The sequence below is a fragment of the Manacus candei genome, unplaced genomic scaffold (genome assembly GCF_025592945.1).
Source record: "Manacus candei isolate 608988 ecotype Guabito, Panama unplaced genomic scaffold, ASM2559294v1 h1tg000017l, whole genome shotgun sequence".
In the NCBI taxonomy this organism is placed as follows: Eukaryota; Metazoa; Chordata; class Aves; order Passeriformes; family Pipridae; genus Manacus; species Manacus candei.
The window spans coordinates 33,353,116-33,375,097 of record NW_026138065.1 but is presented as its reverse complement, the minus strand read 5'-3'; the positions used below and the strand labels follow the sequence as shown (position 1 = coordinate 33,375,097).

Sequence of the window (21,982 nt, the reverse complement as noted above, 5' to 3'; positions counted from 1 at the left end):
AGAGAGGGAAAGAGGCCCCTGAAGCCACTCGTGTGCCTGAGCCTGCTCCCGCTCTACTTCCACCGGCATGATGAGAAGGTGGTCGTGAAAAGGGTGAGCACTCGTGGGCACTGGTGTCCCGTGGGAGGGGGCTGGGCTGCCTCCTGGCCTGGCACCTCCCGGGCTCCGGCCTCCTCCTGGCCTTGGTCCAGGGACAGGGGTCCCGTGCCCTGGGCTGCGGTGCCATGTCCTGGTCTCTGTTGCTCTGCAGGCCTCTCGCAAAGCACTGCTGGATGTGACCAGGTTCCTGAAGAGGAGGGATCTTGGGCGCCTGGTGAACACAGAGGAGCCATGGAGCTTTGGCCAGTGCCTGGTAAGGACGGCCCCAAAGCCCCAGCCCCCGATGCCCAGAGTGTGGGGCTGCCCAGAGTGTGCTCCTGCCCACTGCTGCACCCGCCTGTGGGACAGCAGCCTGCGCCCCACACGCTGCTGCCTTCCCTGGGGCGTGTGGGCTCCTCTGCGGGCTCCTCTGCCCCCGAGCCAGGGTGCCGCTGGAGCCCCGGCCCAGCTGGGCTGTGGGGCAGGGCAGCCCCGCCGCTCCCAGGGAGCAGCCAGCCCTCTGCTCCCTCCAAAGCCCGGCCCCAGCGGCTGCTGCCCGGGCCTCAGGGCTGTGCGGGCAGGGGAGGCCAGTGCTGGGCGCAGGCAGCGCCCGGCCGAGGGGCAGAGCCCCAGCCAACCCTTCCCTCCGTGCCCTGCCGCTCTCTCCAGCTGAAAAAGGACCGGAGCCGAGTGGCCAAGTACATGCACCAGGCCCTGCCGTACCTGCGGAGCCCACAGCAGCCCCTGCGAGAGGCAGCCATCAAGTTCATGGGTGAGCCACGAGGCCGCGGTCCCTTCCCGCCCCGCTGCAGCTCGGGCCCAGCCCCGGCTGCTGCAGCGGCAGCAGCAGCCGGCCCAGGGATGTGCTGGGGAGCCCCGAGTGCCCCGGCAGCTGCTGCTGCCCTGGGCCAGCCCAGCCCTGGGGCGCCCCGAGGCAGGAAGGCCCCGGGCTCAGCCCTGCCAGGGCAGGAGGGCGTGTGGCCGGGCTGGCAGCGCCGCTGGGGGGGGCAGCTGTGCCGCTGGGGCCGTGACAGGATCTGTGTTCCCAGGGATCGCCGGGGGTACCTGAGGGGACAGCACAAAGAGCTGCAGCTCATCATCGATGGTGAGTGAGGGCACTGGGGGCTGGCAGAGGAGCACAGAGCCTGGGCAGGCAGCTGCAGTCCTGCCCTGGCTGCGGAGGGCTCTGCTCCCTGCAGGGATGAGGGGCGGCGTGGGCAGAGCAGAGAGACATTTCAGGGGCACGGGGGGCATTGGTGGCCAGTGCCTTCTGCCTCATCCTGCTGGGCCCTGCTCCCTCCTGGCAATGGCAAGAGCTTGCTGGGATGGCCCAGGCAGGAGGGGCTCCTTGCGTCGCCACCCATCCAGGCTCTGACCTTGGCTCTGTTCCTCTCTGTTCCAGCCCTTCAAGCCATCCCAGAGGACAGGAGCCCCGCTGTCTCAAACCTGGCGCTTCAAATCATCAACTTTGTTAGTAATCTACAGACAGCTCCCTACCCCAGGTTGCAGCGGTTCCGAGACCGGCTCTGCAGGGCGTGGAATACCCGGCCTTCTCTGTGGGGCTGAGTCTGCCTGCGCTGCTGCAGCTGTGTGCAGAGTCGATGCAGGCAGCTCTGTCTGTTGGGGCCACCTGAGCCTGTGGGGAAGACACCTCTTCTCTGCAAGGCCTTCCTTTTACCCCAGCGTAGGAATATTAAATAAATATTGTCATACACAGAGGCCCAGGAGCTTCTTTTGGGTGCCCGGTGTCCACAGGGCATGGGGGAAGAGGGGAAAAAAGGCCCTTGTGCTCAGCAACACTTGCCCGGGTGTGCAGTGGGGAAGAGAAAGTGCCCAAAAGGCCCTCGGCCTTGGGGGGTTCTGCCGGAGCCTCAACACTTGGGGCAGAGGGGATGGGCAGAGGCTGGAGCTGTGGGAATCCCTGAGAAGCTGGTCCTTGGAGGTGGCCACAAGCCCCGTCCCGGGCAGGAAGCAGCATCTGTGGCTTGCCCGTGTGTTGCTGTCTGGATTGCTGAGGGCTGGGAGGGGCCTGCGGAGCCGGCTCCTGTGGAGCTCCTTCAGGGCTGCGCCGCTGCCGGGCAGGTTGGCGGGGCTGGGGGAGACCCTGAGGGACGACGAGGCGCGGGGAGGCCCTGAAGGGATGTGGTGCTGGAGAGGCCCTGCCGGGACAAGGGAGTGGGAAGCCTTGAGGGGAATCCATGAGGGGGTGGGGGGCAGGAGGCTGCGAGGGGACAGGACAGGCAGAGGAGGCCCTGAGGGGACAGGGTGTGAGAAGCCATGAGGAACTGGGGGGCAGAGGCCGTAAGCAGCCCCCAAGGCAGCCCCCCAGTTCCCTGCCAGCCGGCTGCTCTGGCGCTTGCCCGGGGCATCTCCCATCCCTGCGGCACAAGCCCCGGATCCTCGGCGGGAGGGTGGGGACACCCCCAAGGGGGCCAGGCTGGCCTGGCTGGGGACAAGGAGGGCAAGGGGGCCCTGCTGGGGCACGTCCGCTGGGTGCTGCCGGCGAGGGGCAGGGGCACAGGCAGGGCTCTGGGTCAGCCCGGGCCCCCGCGCCTGCCCAGGCCACAGAGCTGTGGCCCAGAGCCCGCTGACCCAGAGCTCTGGGCCCGCAGAGCTGCTGCCAGCACGGAGAGGACGCGGGGCTCCTCGGGCAGGGCTGCGCAGTCGCTGCTGCCCAAGCGGCTCCGCGCCACAGACAACAACAGCAGGCTGTGCACAGGAGCAGCAGCACCACAACGCCTGGGCCTCCTCAGCGAGGCTCCCGCACCGGCCAGGGTGCTAAAAGCGGGGATGCTGTGGGCACAACTGCACGTGGGTTGGCCAAAGGCTTCAGGAAAAGTGGCCACAGCGGCTTTCTATTGACTGCCCAGCCTCACAGCAACACTGGGCAGCTCCAGGGCCAGTCTATCATCCCGACTGACTTCCACGGCCGTGCCTGAGGGCAGACTCACCTTCCACACTCAGGCATCCCAAGGCACTGGCACTGGGGCCATCCTTAGAGACTGGCATGGGACATGAGCCTTGGGCTGCAGCTGCTGAACCTCTCCTCCAGGCAGGCACCTTAAAAACACAGGCACGGGCTTCTAAACTCAAAATCCAGGCCTTCCTGGAAGGGAAGGAAGAAGCACCAGAAGCCGAAGCAGGGCCTCATACCAGGAGGTTCCGGCATGGAGGGAAGTCAGCACTGGGGGGTCTGCTGCAAAAATGGCCCAGTTCACAAGCCCAGGCTTTGCTGCTAGAGGATCCTACTTTGGCCTTGCTGGAGCCCATTCCCTACCAATGCACGGCCACTCACTGCTCTTGGATCAAGTGGCCCGGACCCGTGGGAACACGTGTGCCCCGTGTCCATGCGAGAGCAGCAACTGGCAGAACACGTCTGCTTCCAGCATTTGTCTTGGCTGCTCCTTCAGTGGGCTGGCACCTTAATCAGAGACACGCAACAGGTTTGCATCCCAGAGTTCTCCCCATCCCCTTCGCTTCTCCCCAGTGCTCTGGATATCAGCTGGGAGTCGTAATCGGACCCACAGGACCTGGAGCTTTGAACATCAGACCGGGCAGATTTATTTTGCAGAATGCAAGAGGAAAAGTCCAACTAACACAAGGAAAGTGGACAGGATCTCTGAGCAATCTGATCTTCCTGCGAAACTCAGCAACTGATGGTGATTTTGTGCTGCAGGTCATCGCTTCCACGCAAAAATCATTCCCGCAAGGAGAAACTGCTTCTGCCTTCTGACAGATGCCGAGCGCTGCCACCAATTGCTCCGGCTACCACTCCCAACGGCCCCCCGCAAGAGCGCAGACATCAGTACCCGTTGGCTTTGGCCGCCCTCTGGCAGAGAAGTCCCCCCAGGGCACAGCTCTTTGGGGCAGGAGGCGGGCACCACCCCTGCCAGGACTCGGGGCGGTGGCAGGCCTCCTTGGGCAAGGACTTGCCAGAGCTGCTGATTTTGGTGCAGCCCCGGCCAAGGGGGTCGGAGCGGCATTGGTGCCCTTGCCCTCACATTCCTTCGGTGTGTCACAGCCCCGTGTTTGGGAGGGCCACCAGCCGGGCCTTCTCCCAAGGAGCCCGTGCCAGCTTCTGTGGAGGCCCCGTGCCCTTCCCGCTGTGCCCGCGTTGGCAGCCGAGGGGGCTCCTTCTGCTGCTGTGGGCAGGCACAGCAGGGGAGGGCTTGCTTAGTTTTTGAGCTGGGCCTAAAGTTCATGTCCAGCTGTCTTAGATACTTTGGAGAACGGACTCCTTCCGACCTGGGGCAGGTTGGCCGGGCGGGGGGAGGCCCCAGGGCAGGTGGCAGTGTCTCACAGGGCCTTTGGGACACGCCGATGGTGTGCAACGGGGCAGGGTGTCACAGGGCCCTTTGTGACACGTCATGACATAGTACCGGTGGTGACGTGGCCACGCCTCAGTGCTCCTCGGAGCGTGCGACGGGACGGACAGGATAGAGCGGTGCTGTGCGGAGCTCCCGTGCAGCCAACTCCTTCCTTGTTGACCCGGAGCGTTTTGGAGGCGTTTCTGTGGTGCAAGCGCCCTCGAGGCCAGATCGCGGGACTTGGTGACGCGGAGCTTTTGCGAGGTGTCTCCAAGCCCTGTGGCGAGTGCCCTTGAGGCCACACCGCAGGACTTGAGAACCCCTACCCTTTCCTAGCCTTTTCTCTCGTTCAGTTGCCCTTGAGGCCAGACTGCAGGATTGGTGACCCGGAAATTTTCCGAGGAGTCTCCAATCCCTGCGGCAGGTGGCCTCGAGGGCAGCCTGCAAGACTTGGGGACGCAGAGATCTTCCGAGGTGTCCCTCTCTTGCAGGTGGCCTCAAGGCCAGACTGCGGGATGGCAGGAAGACGCCTGAGCCTGCTCAGGCCATTTCGGACAAAGAAGGAAGGCCCTGGGACTGACTCAACACAGCAGCCTGAAGAGGTGGAGCAGTCCCAGCCCCTGCAGGAGGGTGAGTGGCAGGGCTGGGCCACAGGGCTGCTGGCTGCAGCCAGATGGGCCTCTTCCCATCCCATCCCCTGTGGACATGGCCAGGGAAAGCGAGGGGGGAAGAGGGGCCAGGGCTGATCCCCCAGCAGCTCCTTGGACTGGGCAGCCCGGGGCTGGCCCTGCCTGTGGGGCGCAGGGCTGGGTTGTCTTCTCCGGCCTGTCCCGCAGCCCCTCAGCTCTGACCGCGCTCGCTCTTTGCCAGATCCAGGCCGGCACCGGACACCAGAGCAGGACCGTGCCCGGGGCCGCTTCTGCAGGGCAGCACAGGTACTTGCAGCCATCGCCACCTGGGCTGGGCCTGCTGTCACTGCTCAGCCTGGCACCGCTGGCGGAGCTCTCCGTGGCACAGCCCCCTCTTCCCTGCCCTTCGTTCTCCTGCAGGCCTTTGTGACATTCTTGAGCTTTCGGCGTAGAAGGTGCAGGATCGCACCAATTGAGGTCGTGGCGCAGCCTGACCCCACGCCGACCGAGCTCAAGGTTGACCCCGATGTCGGCACCGCGTCGACTGATGGCACAGCAAACCGTGACACCGCGGTGACCGATGACACGACAGCCTCCAACGCCGCGCTGCCTGAGCTCACCCCGCAGGCTGACGGTGCAAAGACTGAGGGCATCGTGGATGCTGACAGCACACCCGTTCAGCACCTGCCCGATGATCCCAGTCTGGAGGTTCCTGAAGAGGAAGTTATCCCTGTGGAAGTAAGCAGCCTGTGGGCAGGGACTGTCTGGCCCTCAAGCCGGGTCTGCTGGGCCCCCTCAGCCTTTGAGGCCCGCACAGTGTGGTGGAAAGGGAGGCACTTCTGGAGGGACAGTGGGCAAGTTGCTCCCTCTGGCAGCTCTCCAACTGCCCCATGTCCCCTCCTGGCTGTGGGACTGTGGCACTTGATGACCTGGAGCGTTGCGAGCACTCCTCTACTGCAAATGCCTTCAAGGCACTTCGGCAGGACTTGGTGACCCAGAGTATTTCTGTGGCATCTCTCCTGCAGGAAGCCATGAAACCAGACAGGGGCATGGAGCGGAGACCTCCCAGGGTGCCCAAGCGGGCGCGGGTGAAGAAGGAGGAGGAGGAAAGCCCTGGGCCTGCCCCAGCACAGCAGCCTGAGGAGGCAGAGCACTTCCAGCCCCTGCAGAAGGGTGAGTGGCAGGGCTGGGCCACAGGGCTGAATGGCTGCAGCCAGCTGGGCCTCATTCCATCTCATCCCCTGTGGACATGCTCAGGGAAAGGGAGGGGGAAAGAGGGCCCGGGGATGAGCCTCCAGAGGCTCCTTGGACTGGGCATCTTGGGGCCGGCCCTGCCTGTGGAGCGCAGGGCTGGGCTGTCTTCTCCGGCCTGTCCCGCAGCCCCTCGGCTCTGACCGCGCTCGCTCTTTGCCAGATCCAGGCCGGCGCCGGACACCAGAGCAGGGCCGCACCCGGGGCCGCTTCCTCAGAGCTCATCAGGTACTTGGAGCCATCGCCACCTGGGATGGGCCTGCTGTCACTGCTCAGCCTGGCAGCGCTCTCGAAGCTCTCCATGACACATCCCTCTCCTCCCTGCCCTTCATTCTCCTGCAGAGGGTGCGGAAATCCGTTCCTGTTCGGCGCAGAAAGGCCAGGACCTCACCACCCGAGCTCCTGGCACAGCCTGAGCCCAACCCGACCGAGCTCAAGGCCAAGGCTGACGCCCCAGGGACTGAGGGCATCGCAGATGCTGACAGCACACCCGTTCAGCGCCTGCCCGATGCTCCCAGTCTGCATGTTCCTGAGGAGAGAGTTGTCTCTGCTCAAGTAAGCAGCCTGTGGGCAGCGACTGTGTGGCCCCTCAAGCTTGTTCCGCTGGGCCCCCTCAGCCTTCGAGGCCAGCACTGTGTGGGGGGAAGGGAAGCACTTCTCGGGGCAAGCTGGGCAATTGCTCCCTCTGGCAGCTCTCCAACTCTCCCCTGTGTCCCCTCCAGGTGCCAGCTCTGGTCAGGTCCATCCACTCGTGGCTGACCTCCAATGTGTCTGCTGGGCACGTGCTGGATAAGACCCTTCTAGCACTGACCGAGGCACACCCCGTGGATGTCGCCATCACCCTCCTGCGCTGTGCCCCCTCGTGCGACAGGTACGGGCCCCAGCTGCCTCGAGGGCTCCGCGCTCACCAGCCGCTAGAGCCCATCACCCCCTGCCCCTGGAAACACTGTGGCTCTGTCCCCCGGCCCCTGCAGCTGCCCAGGTCAGGGCACTGTGGTCCAGACTCCTCTGACGCAGAGCTCTGACTCCACAGAGCTGCTGCAACCATGTGGAGGACCATCGCCTCATCGGGAAGGACACTGCAGAAGGTGCTGCCAACCCTGCTCGGCGTGATGGAGGACTGGCCGTGGTACTACACGCGCACCTCCGATGGGGACAACACAGACGTCTTTGCCCTGGCTGTGAGTTTCTGGAACCGTTGCTTGCCCCCAGTTTGCCTCTCTGGCAGCTCTCCATCCTCCCCCAGCACGGCGTCTCCCTGCCCATCTCCGTGCAGGCACTGGGCTGGAAATGTGGGCTAGCAGCAGGTTCGGGGCCACCGGGCCGGGCGCTCCCCCCGAGTCTCCCCTGGCCTTCCCCTCCCACGCTCGGGCCCTGCCACATGGATGTCTTGGCACTGACTGCTGCGTCCAGCTGGTTTGTCTTTTGCAGGCAACTCTGGCACTGTGGATGATTGTCCAGGAGCCCCAGTGCCCGGGGCCTTTGATGGACTATTCCCCCCATCTCCTCGTGGATCTGCTCTTCCAAGTCCTTGTCAGCACAGAGCAGATGTCACAGGAGGTCGACACGTTCTGGAGGGGATGCCAGGAGCAACACGACCTTCCCACCGACCCCAAGAGGTGCTCCATGCCAGTCCTTCCCTCCTCTCTTGCCCTTGGGACTGGGGCCGGGGCTCCCAGCGTGACCTGGGCTTTGCTCTGCACACAGGTTTGCAGTGCTGACCATGAAGGCCCTGCTCTGCTGTCTCCACTGTGAGGATGTGGTGAATTCAGTGGAAGACAATCGTGGCTGGGCCAGGCTCCTCAATGCTCGCAGCCGCCACGCAGTGGCTCTGCTGGCCAGGTGAGACCTCCTTGTCCCCGCTGCCCCTGTCATTTCTGCCTGTGCACGGGGCACCCCACACTGTGCCCGTGGGCGTGGGCCAGAGGGTCTTGTCACCTGGGACGGCCGAGCAGAGTGGAAAAGGCTGGGAGAGGCGGGTGCACAGGAGGAGCCGCCTCCCAGAGTGCCCTGGTCCCCTCCTGGGACTGGGCTGGTGGGGAAAGACCAGGCCTCTGTGAGTCCCTCCCGGGAGAGGTTTGCCCGCCTGCCTCAGGTCGATGCTACCTTTTTCCCCCTGGCAGGGAGAAGCGCCACGTCTCCAGCCCCTTGTGTTCCCGCATCACACTCCACCTGCTGGAGCTGCTGAGCAGGGAGGAGCCGTGCTGGGACCTGCCTGCCATGGCATTCCTTGTGGAGGTGAGCCTGCTGCCTCGCGCTGCCTCGCCGAGCTGCCTCCACCTCTCGGCCCTCTCGTGGCCGCAGCTGCCCGGGACGGTGCCGCGCCCTGTGCTGCTGCCTGGGCCCAGCCCTGTGCGGGTCCGGGCTCCTGCCGGCCGGGCACCCCATCACTGCTCCGTGCCTTTCAGGTCCTGGACTGCCTGGACACCAGTGAATGCGGTGACAGGGTCCTGGAGATGCTTTCAAGGAACTCGGGGAGCACCAACACAAAGCGGCGTCAACTGGCGCTCCGAGTCCTCGTGGCACTCAGCCAGGATCCCGTGATGGTGAGAAGGGGCAGTTGGCTGAAGCCGTGCTGGAATCCTGGGGCCGTCGCTTGGGTTGGCTGGGCTTCGGGAGCTGTGGCAGCTGCTCCCAGCTCTGCTGCCTCCCCGTTCAGCTGCCCGAGTCCCTCGGGACAGGCCTTTGGCCTCCGGGCCCCGCGGCAGCACGTGGGGCTGCCCCGCCGGAGCGGGATTGCTGGTGCAGCCGTTGGTGGCTTCATGGCACAGCATTGTCTTCCTCACAGGCCAAGAGCATCTGGAGCCTGAATGAAAGGCTCGTGCAGCTCCTGGGGGATGCAGACAGAGATGTGGTTTGGATGACCCTCTCTGTCTTCAAGAACGTGCTCTGGAGCAGTCTGTGGACACAGCGCCACAAGAGAGTCCGCAGCAAAGACCCCCTAATATCCACCCCCACCGGCCTGCAGTTGGCTGAGGCGCTCCGGCCACTCTTTGACCACGTAAGGCTCTGTGCCCCCCCGCCACGGGCTCTGGGTACTGCTGGGAAACTTTGGTCCCTGTGGATTTTCAGGCCTGTGCCCACTGGGGCCTGGAGAAGCTGCTGCTGAGGTCTTTTCCTCTTTCTTTGCACCAGGACGACAGCAGTGTGCGGGAGGGCTCCATGGCCCTCTTCACTCGTGTGATCAAACTGATCGAGAGAGAGGGAAAGAGGCCCCTGAAGCCACTCGTGTGCCTGAGCCTGCTCCCGCTCTACTTCCACCGGCATGATGAGAAGGTGGTCGTGAAAAGGGTGAGCACTCGTGGGCACTGGTGTCCCGTGGGAGGGGGCTGGGCTGCCTCCTGGCCTGGCACCTCCCGGGCTCCGGCCTCCTCCTGGCCTTGGTCCAGGGACAGGGGTCCCGTGCCCTGGGCTGCGGTGCCATGTCCTGGTCTCTGTTGCTCTGCAGGCCTCTCGCAAAGCACTGCTGGATGTGACCAGGTTCCTGAAGAGGAGGGATCTTGGGCGCCTGGTGAACACAGAGGAGCCATGGAGCTTTGGCCAGTGCCTGGTAAGGACGGCCCCAAAGCCCCAGCCCCCGATGCCCAGAGTGTGGGGCTGCCCAGAGTGTGCTCCTGCCCACTGCTGCACCCGCCTGTGGGACAGCAGCCTGCGCCCCACACGCTGCTGCCTTCCCTGGGGCGTGTGGGCTCCTCTGCGGGCTCCTCTGCCCCCGAGCCAGGGTGCCGCTGGAGCCCCGGCCCAGCTGGGCTGTGGGGCAGGGCAGCCCCGCCGCTCCCAGGGAGCAGCCAGCCCTCTGCTCCCTCCAAAGCCCGGCCCCAGCGGCTGCTGCCTGGGCCTCAGGGCTGTGCGGGCAGGGGAGGCCAGTGCTGGGCGCAGGCAGCGCCCGGCCGAGGGGCAGAGCCCCAGCCAACCCTTCCCTCCGTGCCCTGCCGCTCTCTCCAGCTGAAAAAGGACCGGAGCCGAGTGGCCAAGTACATGCACCAGGCCCTGCCGTACCTGCGGAGCCCACAGCAGCCCCTGCGAGAGGCAGCCATCAAGTTCATGGGTGAGCCACGAGGCCGCGGTCCCTTCCCGCCCCGCTGCAGCTCGGGCCCAGCCCCGGCTGCTGCAGCGGCAGCAGCAGCCGGCCCAGGGATGTGCTGGGGAGCCCCGAGTGCCCCGGCAGCTGCTGCTGCCCTGGGCCAGCCCAGCCCTGGGGCGCCCCGAGGCAGGAAGGCCCCGGGCTCAGCCCTGCCAGGGCAGGAGGGCGTGTGGCCGGGCTGGCAGCGCCGCTGGGGGGGGCAGCTGTGCCGCTGGGGCCGTGACAGGATCTGTGTTCCCAGGGATCGCCGGGGGGTACCTGAGGGGACAGCACAAAGAGCTGCAGCTCATCATCGATGGTGAGTGAGGGCACTGGGGGCTGGCAGAGGAGCACAGAGCCTGGGCAGGCAGCTGCAGTCCTGCCCTGGCTGCGGAGGGCTCTGCTCCCTGCAGGGATGAGGGGCGGCGTGGGCAGAGCAGAGAGACATTTCAGGGGCACGGGGGGCATTGGTGGCCAGTGCCTTCTGCCTCATCCTGCTGGGCCCTGCTCCCTCCTGGCAATGGCAAGAGCTTGCTGGGATGGCCCAGGCAGGAGGGGCTCCTTGCGTCGCCACCCATCCAGGCTCTGACCTTGGCTCTGTTCCTCTCTGTTCCAGCCCTTCAAGCCATCCCAGAGGACAGGAGCCCCGCTGTCTCAAACCTGGCGCTTCAAATCATCAACTTTGTTAGTAATCTACAGACAGCTCCCTACCCCAGGTTGCAGCGGTTCCGAGACCGGCTCTGCAGGGCGTGGAATACCCGGCCTTCTCTGTGGGGCTGAGTCTGCCTGCGCTGCTGCAGCTGTGTGCAGAGTCGATGCAGGCAGCTCTGTCTGTTGGGGCCACCTGAGCCTGTGGGGAAGACACCTCTTCTCTGCAAGGCCTTCCTTTTACCCCAGCGTAGGAATATTAAATAAATATTGTCATACACAGAGGCCCAGGAGCTTCTTTTGGGTGCCCGGTGTCCACAGGGCATGGGGGAAGAGGGGAAAAAAGGCCCTTGTGCTCAGCAACACTTGCCCGGGTGTGCAGTGGGGAAGAGAAAGTGCCCAAAAGGCCCTCGGCCTTGGGGGGTTCTGCCGGAGCCTCAACACTTGGGGCAGAGGGGATGGGCAGAGGCTGGAGCTGTGGGAATCCCTGAGAAGCTGGTCCTTGGAGGTGGCCACAAGCCCCGTCCCGGGCAGGAAGCAGCATCTGTGGCTTGCCCGTGTGTTGCTGTCTGGATTGCTGAGGGCTGGGAGGGGCCTGCGGAGCCGGCTCCTGTGGAGCTCCTTCAGGGCTGCGCCGCTGCCGGGCAGGTTGGCGGGGCTGGGGGAGACCCTGAGGGACGACGAGGCGCGGGGAGGCCCTGAAGGGATGTGGTGCTGGAGAGGCCCTGCCGGGACAAGGGAGTGGGAAGCCTTGAGGGGAATCCATGAGGGGGTGGGGGGCAGGAGGCTGCGAGGGGACAGGACAGGCAGAGGAGGCCCTGAGGGGACAGGGTGTGAGAAGCCATGAGGAACTGGGGGGCAGAGGCCGTAAGCAGCCCCCAAGGCAGCCCCCCAGTTCCCTGCCAGCCGGCTGCTCTGGCGCTTGCCCGGGGCATCTCCCATCCCTGCGGCACAAGCCCCGGATCCTCGGCGGGAGGGTGGGGACACCCCCAAGGGGGCCAGGCTGGCCTGGCTGGGGACAAGGAGGGCAAGGGGGCCCTGCTGGGGCACGTCCGCTGGGTGCTGCCGGCGAGGGGCAGGGGCACAGGCAGGGCTCTGGGTCAGCCCGGGCCCCCGCGCCTGCCCAGGCCACAGAGCTGTGGCCCAGAGCCCGCTGACCCAGAGCTCTGGGCCCGCAGAGCTGCTGCCAGCACGGAGAGGACGCGGGGCTCCTCGGGCAGGGCTGCGCAGTCGCTGCTGCCCAAGCGGCTCCGCGCCACAGACAACAACAGCAGGCTGTGCACAGGAGCAGCAGCACCACAACGCCTGGGCCTCCTCAGCGAGGCTCCCGCACCGGCCAGGGTGCTAAAAGCGGGGATGCTGTGGGCACAACTGCACGTGGGTTGGCCAAAGGCTTCAGGAAAAGTGGCCACAGCGGCTTTCTATTGACTGCCCAGCCTCACAGCAACACTGGGCAGCTCCAGGGCCAGTCTATCATCCCGACTGACTTCCACGGCCGTGCCTGAGGGCAGACTCACCTTCCACACTCAGGCATCCCAAGGCACTGGCACTGGGGCCATCCTTAGAGACTGGCATGGGACATGAGCCTTGGGCTGCAGCTGCTGAACCTCTCCTCCAGGCAGGCACCTTAAAAACACAGGCACGGGCTTCTAAACTCAAAATCCAGGCCTTCCTGGAAGGGAAGGAAGAAGCACCAGAAGCCGAAGCAGGGCCTCATACCAGGAGGTTCCGGCATGGAGGGAAGTCAGCACTGGGGGGTCTGCTGCAAAAATGGCCCAGTTCACAAGCCCAGGCTTTGCTGCTAGAGGATCCTACTTTGGCCTTGCTGGAGCCCATTCCCTACCAATGCACGGCCACTCACTGCTCTTGGATCAAGTGGCCCGGACCCGTGGGAACACGTGTGCCCCGTGTCCATGCGAGAGCAGCAACTGGCAGAACACGTCTGCTTCCAGCATTTGTCTTGGCTGCTCCTTCAGTGGGCTGGCACCTTAATCAGAGACACGCAACAGGTTTGCATCCCAGAGTTCTCCCCATCCCCTTCGCTTCTCCCCAGTGCTCTGGATATCAGCTGGGAGTCGTAATCGGACCCACAGGACCTGGAGCTTTGAACATCAGACCGGGCAGATTTATTTTGCAGAATGCAAGAGGAAAAGTCCAACTAACACAAGGAAAGTGGACAGGATCTCTGAGCAATCTGATCTTCCTGCGAAACTCAGCAACTGATGGTGATTTTTTGCTACAGGTCATCGCTTCCACGCAAAAATCATTCCCGCAAGGAGAAACTGCTTCTGCCTTCTGACAGATGCCGAGCGCTGCCACCAATTGCTCCGGCTACCACTCCCAACGGCCCCCCGCAAGAGCGCAGACATCAGTACCCGTTGGCTTTGGCCGCCCTCTGGCAGAGAAGTCCCCCCAGGGCACAGCTCTTTGGGGCAGGAGGCGGGCACCACCCCTGCCAGGACTCGGGGCGGTGGCAGGCCTCCTTGGGCAAGGACTTGCCAGAGCTGCTGATTTTGGTGCAGCCCCGGCCAAGGGGGTCGGAGCGGCATTGGTGCCCTTGCCCTCACATTCCTTCGGTGTGTCACAGCCCCGTGTTTGGGAGGGCCACCAGCCGGGCCTTCTCCCAAGGAGCCCGTGCCAGCTTCTGTGGAGGCCCCGTGCCCTTCCCGCTGTGCCCGCGTTGGCAGCCGAGGGGGCTCCTTCTGCTGCTGTGGGCAGGCACAGCAGGGGAGGGTCTAAAGTTCATGTCCAGCTGTCTTAGATACTTTGGAGAACGGACTCCTTCCGACATGGGGCAGGTTGGCCGGGCGGGGGGAGGCCCCAGGGCAGGTGGCAGTGTCTCACAGGGCCTTTGGGACACGCCGATGGTGTGCAACGGGGCAGGGTGTCACAGGGCCCTTTGTGACACGTCATGACATAGTACCGGTGGTGACGTGGCCACGCCTCAGTGCTCCTCGGAGCGTGCGACGGGACGGACAGGATAGAGCGGTGCTGTGCGGAGCTCCCGTGCAGCCAACTCCTTCCTTGTTGACCCGGAGCGTTTTGGAGGCGTTTCTGTGGTGCAAGCGCCCTCGAGGCCAGATCGCGGGACTTGGTGACGCGGAGCTTTTGCGAGGTGTCTCCAAGCCCTGTGGCGAGTGCCCTTGAGGCCACACCGCAGGACTTGAGAACCCCTACCCTTTCCTAGCCTTTTCTCTCGTTCAGTTGCCCTTGAGGCCAGACTGCAGGATTGGTGACCCGGAAATTTTCCGAGGAGTCTCCAATCCCTGCGGCAGGTGGCCTCGAGGGCAGCCTGCAAGACTTGGGGACGCAGAGATCTTCCGAGGTGTCCCTCTCTTGCAGGTGGCCTCAAGGCCAGACTGCGGGATGGCAGGAAGACGCCTGAGCCTGCTCAGGCCATTTCGGACAAAGAAGGAAGGCCCTGGGACTGACTCAACACAGCAGCCTGAAGAGGTGGAGCAGTCCCAGCCCCTGCAGGAGGGTGAGTGGCAGGGCTGGGCCACAGGGCTGCTGGCTGCAGCCAGATGGGCCTCTTCCCATCCCATCCCCTGTGGACATGGCCAGGGAAAGCGAGGGGGGAAGAGGGGCCAGGGCTGATCCCCCAGCAGCTCCTTGGACTGGGCAGCCCGGGGCTGGCCCTGCCTGTGGGGCGCAGGGCTGGGTTGTCTTCTCCGGCCTGTCCCGCAGCCCCTCAGCTCTGACCGCGCTCGCTCTTTGCCAGATCCAGGCCGGCACCGGACACCAGAGCAGGACCGTGCCCGGGGCCGCTTCTGCAGGGCAGCACAGGTACTTGCAGCCATCGCCACCTGGGCTGGGCCTGCTGTCACTGCTCAGCCTGGCACCGCTGGCGGAGCTCTCCGTGGCACAGCCCCCTCTTCCCTGCCCTTCGTTCTCCTGCAGGCCTTTGTGACATTCTTGAGCTTTCGGCGTAGAAGGTGCAGGATCGCACCAATTGAGGTCGTGGCGCAGCCTGACCCCACGCCGACCGAGCTCAAGGTTGACCCCGATGTCGGCACCGCGTCGACTGATGGCACAGCAAACCGTGACACCGCGGTGACCGATGACACGACAGCCTCCAACGCCGCGCTGCCTGAGCTCACCCCGCAGGCTGACGGTGCAAAGACTGAGGGCATCGTGGATGCTGACAGCACACCCGTTCAGCACCTGCCCGATGATCCCAGTCTGGAGGTTCCTGAAGAGGAAGTTATCCCTGTGGAAGTAAGCAGCCTGTGGGCAGGGACTGTCTGGCCCTCAAGCCGGGTCTGCTGGGCCCCCTCAGCCTTTGAGGCCCGCACAGTGTGGTGGAAAGGGAGGCACTTCTGGAGGGACAGTGGGCAAGTTGCTCCCTCTGGCAGCTCTCCAACTGCCCCATGTCCCCTCCTGGCTGTGGGACTGTGGCACTTGATGACCTGGAGCGTTGCGAGCACTCCTCTACTGCAAATGCCTTCAAGGCACTTCGGCAGGACTTGGTGACCCAGAGTATTTCTGTGGCATCTCTCCTGCAGGAAGCCATGAAACCAGACAGGGGCATGGAGCGGAGACCTCCCAGGGTGCCCAAGCGGGCGCGGGTGAAGAAGGAGGAGGAGGAAAGCCCTGGGCCTGCCCCAGCACAGCAGCCTGAGGAGGCAGAGCACTTCCAGCCCCTGCAGAAGGGTGAGTGGCAGGGCTGGGCCACAGGGCTGAATGGCTGCAGCCAGCTGGGCCTCATTCCATCTCATCCCCTGTGGACATGCTCAGGGAAAGGGAGGGGGAAAGAGGGCCCGGGGATGAGCCTCCAGAGGCTCCTTGGACTGGGCATCCTGGGGCCGGCCCTGCCTGTGGAGCGCAGGGCTGGGCTGTCTTCTCCGGCCTGTCCCGCAGCCCCTCGGCTCTGACCGCGCTCGCTCTTTGCCAGATCCAGGCCGGCGCCGGACACCAGAGCAGGGCCGCACCCGGGGCCGCTTCCGCAGAGCTCATCAGGTACTTGGAGCCATCGCCACCTGGGATGGGCCTGCTGTCACTGCTCAGCCTGGCAGCGCTCTCGAAGCTCTCCATGACACATCCCTCTCCTCCCTGCCCTTCATTCTCCTGCAGAGGGTGCGGAAATCCGTTCCTGTTCGGCGCAGAAAGGCCAGGACCTCACCACCCGAGCTCCTGGCACAGCCTGAGCCCAACCCGACCGAGCTCAAGGCCAAGGCTGACGCCCCAGGGACTGAGGGCATCGCAGATGCTGACAGCACACCCGTTCAGCGCCTGCCCGATGCTCCCAGTCTGCATGTTCCTGAGGAGAGAGTTGTCTCTGCTCAAGTAAGCAGCCTGTGGGCAGCGACTGTGTGGCCCCTCAAGCTTGTTCCGCTGGGCCCCCTCAGCCTTCGAGGCCAGCACTGTGTGGGGGGAAGGGAAGCACTTCTCGGGGCAAGCTGGGCAATTGCTCCCTCTGGCAGCTCTCCAACTCTCCCCTGTGTCCCCTCCAGGTGCCAGCTCTGGTCAGGTCCATCCACTCGTGGCTGACCTCCAATGTGTCTGCTGGGCACGTGCTGGATAAGACCCTTCTAGCACTGACCGAGGCACACCCCGTGGATGTCGCCATCACCCTCCTGCGCTGTGCCCCCTCGTGCGACAGGTACGGGCCCCAGCTGCCTCGAGGGCTCCGCGCTCACCAGCCGCTAGAGCCCATCACCCCCTGCCCCTGGAAACACTGTGGCTCTGTCCCCCGGCCCCTGCAGCTGCCCAGGTCAGGGCACTGTGGTCCAGACTCCTCTGACGCAGAGCTCTGACTCCACAGAGCTGCTGCAACCATGTGGAGGACCATCGCCTCATCGGGAAGGACACTGCAGAAGGTGCTGCCAACCCTGCTCGGCGTGATGGAGGACTGGCCGTGGTACTACACGCGCACCTCCGATGGGGACAACACAGACGTCTTTGCCCTGGCTGTGAGTTTCTGGAACCGTTGCTTGCCCCCAGTTTGCCTCTCTGGCAGCTCTCCATCCTCCCCCAGCACGGCGTCTCCCTGCCCATCTCCATGCAGGCACTGGGCTGGAAATGTGGGCTAGCAGCAGGTTCGGGGCCACCGGGCCGGGCGCTCCCCCCGAGTCTCCCCTGGCCTTCCCCTCCCACGCTCGGGCCCTGCCACATGGATGTCTTGGCACTGACTGCTGCGTCCGGCTGGTTTGTCTTTTGCAGGCAACTCTGGCACTGTGGATGATTGTCCAGGAGCCCCAGTGCCCGGGGCCTTTGATGGACTATTCCCCCCATCTCCTCGTGGATCTGCTCTTCCAAGTCCTTGTCAGCACAGAGCAGATGTCACAGGAGGTCGACACGTTCTGGAGGGGATGCCAGGAGCAACACGACCTTCCCACCGACCCCAAGAGGTGCTCCATGCCAGTCCTTCCCTCCTCTCTTGCCCTTGGGACTGGGGCCGGGGCTCCCAGCGTGACCTGGGCTTTGCTCTGCACACAGGTTTGCAGTGCTGACCATGAAGGCCCTGCTCTGCTGTCTCCACTGTGAGGATGTGGTGAATTCAGTGGAAGACAATCGTGGCTGGGCCAGGCTCCTCAATGCTCGCAGCCGCCACGCAGTGGCTCTGCTGGCCAGGTGAGACCTCCTTGTCCCCGCTGCCCCTGTCATTTCTGCCTGTGCACGGGGCACCCCACACTGTGCCCGTGGGCGTGGGCCAGAGGGTCTTGTCACCTGGGACGGCCGAGCAGAGTGGAAAAGGCTGGGAGAGGCGGGTGCACAGGAGGAGCCGCCTCCCAGAGTGCCCTGGTCCCCTCCTGGGACTGGGCTGGTGGGGAAAGACCAGGCCTCTGTGAGTCCCTCCCGGGAGAGGTTTGCCCGCCTGCCTCAGGTCGATGCTACCTTTTTCCCCCTGGCAGGGAGAAGCGCCACGTCTCCAGCCCCTTGTGTTCCCGCATCACACTCCACCTGCTGGAGCTGCTGAGCAGGGAGGAGCCGTGCTGGGACCTGCCTGCCATGGCATTCCTTGTGGAGGTGAGCCTGCTGCCTCGCGCTGCCTCGCCGAGCTGCCTCCACCTCTCGGCCCTCTCGTGGCCGCAGCTGCCCGGGACGGTGCCGCGCCCTGTGCTGCTGCCTGGGCCCAGCCCTGTGCGGGTCCGGGCTCCTGCCGGCCGGGCACCCCATCACTGCTCCGTGCCTTTCAGGTCCTGGACTGCCTGGACACCAGTGAATGCGGTGACAGGGTCCTGGAGATGCTTTCAAGGAACTCGGGGAGCACCAACACAAAGCGGCGTCAACTGGCGCTCCGAGTCCTCGTGGCACTCAGCCAGGATCCCGTGATGGTGAGAAGGGGCAGTTGGCTGAAGCCGTGCTGGAATCCTGGGGCCGTCGCTTGGGTTGGCTGGGCTTCGGGAGCTGTGGCAGCTGCTCCCAGCTCTGCTGCCTCCCCGTTCAGCTGCCCGAGTCCCTCGGGACAGGCCTTTGGCCTCCGGGCCCCGCGGCAGCACGTGGGGCTGCCCCGCCGGAGCGGGATTGCTGGTGCAGCCGTTGGTGGCTTCATGGCACAGCATTGTCTTCCTCACAGGCCAAGAGCATCTGGAGCCTGAATGAAAGGCTCGTGCAGCTCCTGGGGGATGCAGACAGAGATGTGGTTTGGATGACCCTCTCTGTCTTCAAGAACGTGCTCTGGAGCAGTCTGTGGACACAGCGCCACAAGAGAGTCCGCAGCAAAGACCCCCTAATATCCACCCCCACCGGCCTGCAGTTGGCTGAGGCGCTCCGGCCACTCTTTGACCACGTAAGGCTCTGTGCCCCCCCGCCACGGGCTCTGGGTACTGCTGGGAAACTTTGGTCCCTGTGGATTTTCAGGCCTGTGCCCACTGGGGCCTGGAGAAGCTGCTGCTGAGGTCTTTTCCTCTTTCTTTGCACCAGGACGACAGCAGTGTGCGGGAGGGCTCCATGGCCCTCTTCACTCGTGTGATCAAACTGATCGAGAGAGAGGGAAAGAGGCCCCTGAAGCCACTCGTGTGCCTGAGCCTGCTCCCGCTCTACTTCCACCGGCATGATGAGAAGGTGGTCGTGAAAAGGGTGAGCACTCGTGGGCACTGGTGTCCCGTGGGAGGGGGCTGGGCTGCCTCCTGGCCTGGCACCTCCCGGGCTCCGGCCTCCTCCTGGCCTTGGTCCAGGGACAGGGGTCCCGTGCCCTGGGCTGCGGTGCCATGTCCTGGTCTCTGTTGCTCTGCAGGCCTCTCGCAAAGCACTGCTGGATGTGACCAGGTTCCTGAAGAGGAGGGATCTTGGGCGCCTGGTGAACACAGAGGAGCCATGGAGCTTTGGCCAGTGCCTGGTAAGGACGACCCCAAAGCCCCAGCCCCCGATGCCCAGAGTGTGGGGCTGCCCAGAGTGTGCTCCTGCCCACTGCTGCACCCGCCTGTGGGACAGCAGCCTGCGCCCCACACGCTGCTGCCTTCCCTGGGGCGTGTGGGCTCCTCTGCGGGCTCCTCTGCCCCCGAGCCAGGGTGCCGCTGGAGCCCCGGCCCAGCTGGGCTGTGGGGCAGGGCAGCCCCGCCGCTCCCAGGGAGCAGCCAGCCCTCTGCTCCCTCCAAAGCCCGGCCCCAGTGGCTGCTGCCCGGGCCTCAGGGCTGTGCGGGCAGGGGAGGCCAGTGCTGGGCGCAGGCAGCGCCCGGCCGAGGGGCAGAGCCCCAGCCAACCCTTCCCTCCGTGCCCTGCCGCTCTCTCCAGCTGAAAAAGGACCGGAGCCGAGTGGCCAAGTACATGCACCAGGCCCTGCCGTACCTGCGGAGCCCACAGCAGCCCCTGCGAGAGGCAGCCATCAAGTTCATGGGTGAGCCACGAGGCCGCGGTCCCTTCCCGCCCCGCTGCAGCTCGGGCCCAGCCCCGGCTGCTGCAGCGGCAGCAGCAGCCGGCCCAGGGATGTGCTGGGGAGCCCCGAGTGCCCCGGCGGCTGCTGCTGCCCTGGGCCAGCCCAGCCCTGGGGCGCCCCGAGGCAGGAAGGCCCCGGGCTCAGCCCTGCCAGGGCAGGAGGGCGTGTGGCCGGGCTGGCAGCGCCGCTGGGGGGGGCAGCTGTGCCGCTGGGGCCGTGACAGGATCTGTGTTCCCAGGGATCGCCGGGGGGTACCTGAGGGGACAGCACAAAGAGCTGCAGCTCATCATCGATGGTGAGTGAGGGCACTGGGGGCTGGCAGAGGAGCACAGAGCCTGGGCAGGCAGCTGCAGTCCTGCCCTGGCTGCGGAGGGCTCTGCTCCCTGCAGGGATGAGGGGCGGCGTGGGCAGAGCAGAGAGACATTTCAGGGGCACGGGGGGCATTGGTGGCCAGTGCCTTCTGCCTCATCCTGCTGGGCCCTGCTCCCTCCTGGCAATGGCAAGAGCTTGCTGGGATGGCCCAGGCAGGAGGGGCTCCTTGCGTCGCCACCCATCCAGGCTCTGACCTTGGCTCTGTTCCTCTCTGTTCCAGCCCTTCAAGCCATCCCAGAGGACAGGAGCCCCGCTGTCTCAAACCTGGCGCTTCAAATCATCAACTTTGTTAGTAATCTACAGACAGCTCCCTACCCCAGGTTGCAGCGGTTCCGAGACCGGCTCTGCAGGGCGTGGAATACCCGGCCTTCTCTGTGGGGCTGAGTCTGCCTGCGCTGCTGCAGCTGTGTGCAGAGTCGATGCAGGCAGCTCTGTCTGTTGGGGCCACCTGAGCCTGTGGGGAAGACACCTCTTCTCTGCAAGGCCTTCCTTTTACCCCAGCGTAGGAATATTAAATAAATATTGTCATACACAGAGGCCCAGGAGCTTCTTTTGGGTGCCCGGTGTCCACAGGGCATGGGGGAAGAGGGGAAAAAAGGCCCTTGTGCTCAGCAACACTTGCCCGGGTGTGCAGTGGGGAAGAGAAAGTGCCCAAAAGGCCCTCGGCCTTGGGGGGTTCTGCCGGAGCCTCAACACTTGGGGCAGAGGGGATGGGCAGAGGCTGGAGCTGTGGGAATCCCTGAGAAGCTGGTCCTTGGAGGTGGCCACAAGCCCCGTCCCGGGCAGGAAGCAGCATCTGTGGCTTGCCCGTGTGTTGCTGTCTGGATTGCTGAGGGCTGGGAGGGGCCTGCGGAGCCGGCTCCTGTGGAGCTCCTTCAGGGCTGCGCCGCTGCCGGGCAGGTTGGCGGGGCTGGGGGAGACCCTGAGGGACGACGAGGCGCGGGGAGGCCCTGAAGGGATGTGGTGCTGGAGAGGCCCTGCCGGGACAAGGGAGTGGGAAGCCTTGAGGGGAATCCATGAGGGGGTGGGGGGCAGGAGGCTGCGAGGGGACAGGACAGGCAGAGGAGGCCCTGAGGGGACAGGGTGTGAGAAGCCATGAGGAACTGGGGGGCAGAGGCCGTAAGCAGCCCCCAAGGCAGCCCCCCAGTTCCCTGCCAGCCGGCTGCTCTGGCGCTTGCCCGGGGCATCTCCCATCCCTGCGGCACAAGCCCCGGATCCTCGGCGGGAGGGTGGGGACACCCCCAAGGGGGCCAGGCTGGCCTGGCTGGGGACAAGGAGGGCAAGGGGGCCCTGCTGGGGCACGTCCGCTGGGTGCTGCCGGCGAGGGGCAGGGGCACAGGCAGGGCTCTGGGTCAGCCCGGGCCCCCGCGCCTGCCCAGGCCACAGAGCTGTGGCCCAGAGCCCGCTGACCCAGAGCTCTGGGCCCGCAGAGCTGCTGCCAGCACGGAGAGGACGCGGGGCTCCTCGGGCAGGGCTGCGCAGTCGCTGCTGCCCAAGCGGCTCCGCGCCACAGACAACAACAGCAGGCTGTGCACAGGAGCAGCAGCACCACAACGCCTGGGCCTCCTCAGCGAGGCTCCCGCACCGGCCAGGGTGCTAAAAGCGGGGATGCTGTGGGCACAACTGCACGTGGGTTGGCCAAAGGCTTCAGGAAAAGTGGCCACAGCGGCTTTCTATTGACTGCCCAGCCTCACAGCAACACTGGGCAGCTCCAGGGCCAGTCTATCATCCCGACTGACTTCCACGGCCGTGCCTGAGGGCAGACTCACCTTCCACACTCAGGCATCCCAAGGCACTGGCACTGGGGCCATCCTTA

The 21,982-nt window shown here is 65.2% G+C and overlaps 2 protein-coding genes across 2 annotated transcripts; both read left to right on the top strand.

Annotated features, from left to right (window-relative positions):
* The first annotated feature begins 2,891 nt into the window (after positions 1-2,891).
* On the top strand, positions 2,892-11,739 carry LOC127469385 (maestro heat-like repeat-containing protein family member 6). The gene is made up of 17 exons (XM_051783576.1): positions 2,892-5,015; positions 5,256-5,320; positions 5,435-5,752; positions 6,040-6,187; positions 6,429-6,820; positions 6,988-7,136; positions 7,299-7,446; positions 7,697-7,884; positions 7,973-8,107; positions 8,389-8,503; positions 8,674-8,811; positions 9,054-9,266; positions 9,401-9,556; positions 9,714-9,815; positions 10,211-10,313; positions 10,591-10,647; positions 10,945-11,739. The coding sequence occupies exons 1-17, from the start codon at positions 4,901-4,903 to the stop codon at positions 11,106-11,108; spliced, it is 2,706 nt and encodes a 901-aa protein (XP_051639536.1). The 5' UTR covers positions 2,892-4,900; the 3' UTR covers positions 11,109-11,739.
* Positions 11,740-13,775: 2,036 nt separating this feature from the next.
* LOC127469470 (maestro heat-like repeat-containing protein family member 6) lies at positions 13,776-21,176 on the top strand. Its single transcript, XM_051783831.1, has 18 exons — positions 13,776-14,457; positions 14,698-14,762; positions 14,877-15,194; positions 15,482-15,629; positions 15,871-15,935; positions 16,050-16,262; positions 16,430-16,578; positions 16,741-16,888; positions 17,139-17,326; positions 17,415-17,549; positions 17,831-17,945; positions 18,116-18,253; positions 18,496-18,708; positions 18,843-18,998; positions 19,156-19,257; positions 19,653-19,755; positions 20,033-20,089; positions 20,387-21,176. The coding sequence occupies exons 1-18, from the start codon at positions 14,343-14,345 to the stop codon at positions 20,548-20,550; spliced, it is 2,592 nt and encodes an 863-aa protein (XP_051639791.1). The 5' UTR covers positions 13,776-14,342; the 3' UTR covers positions 20,551-21,176.
* The last annotated feature ends 806 nt before the right edge of the window (positions 21,177-21,982 follow it).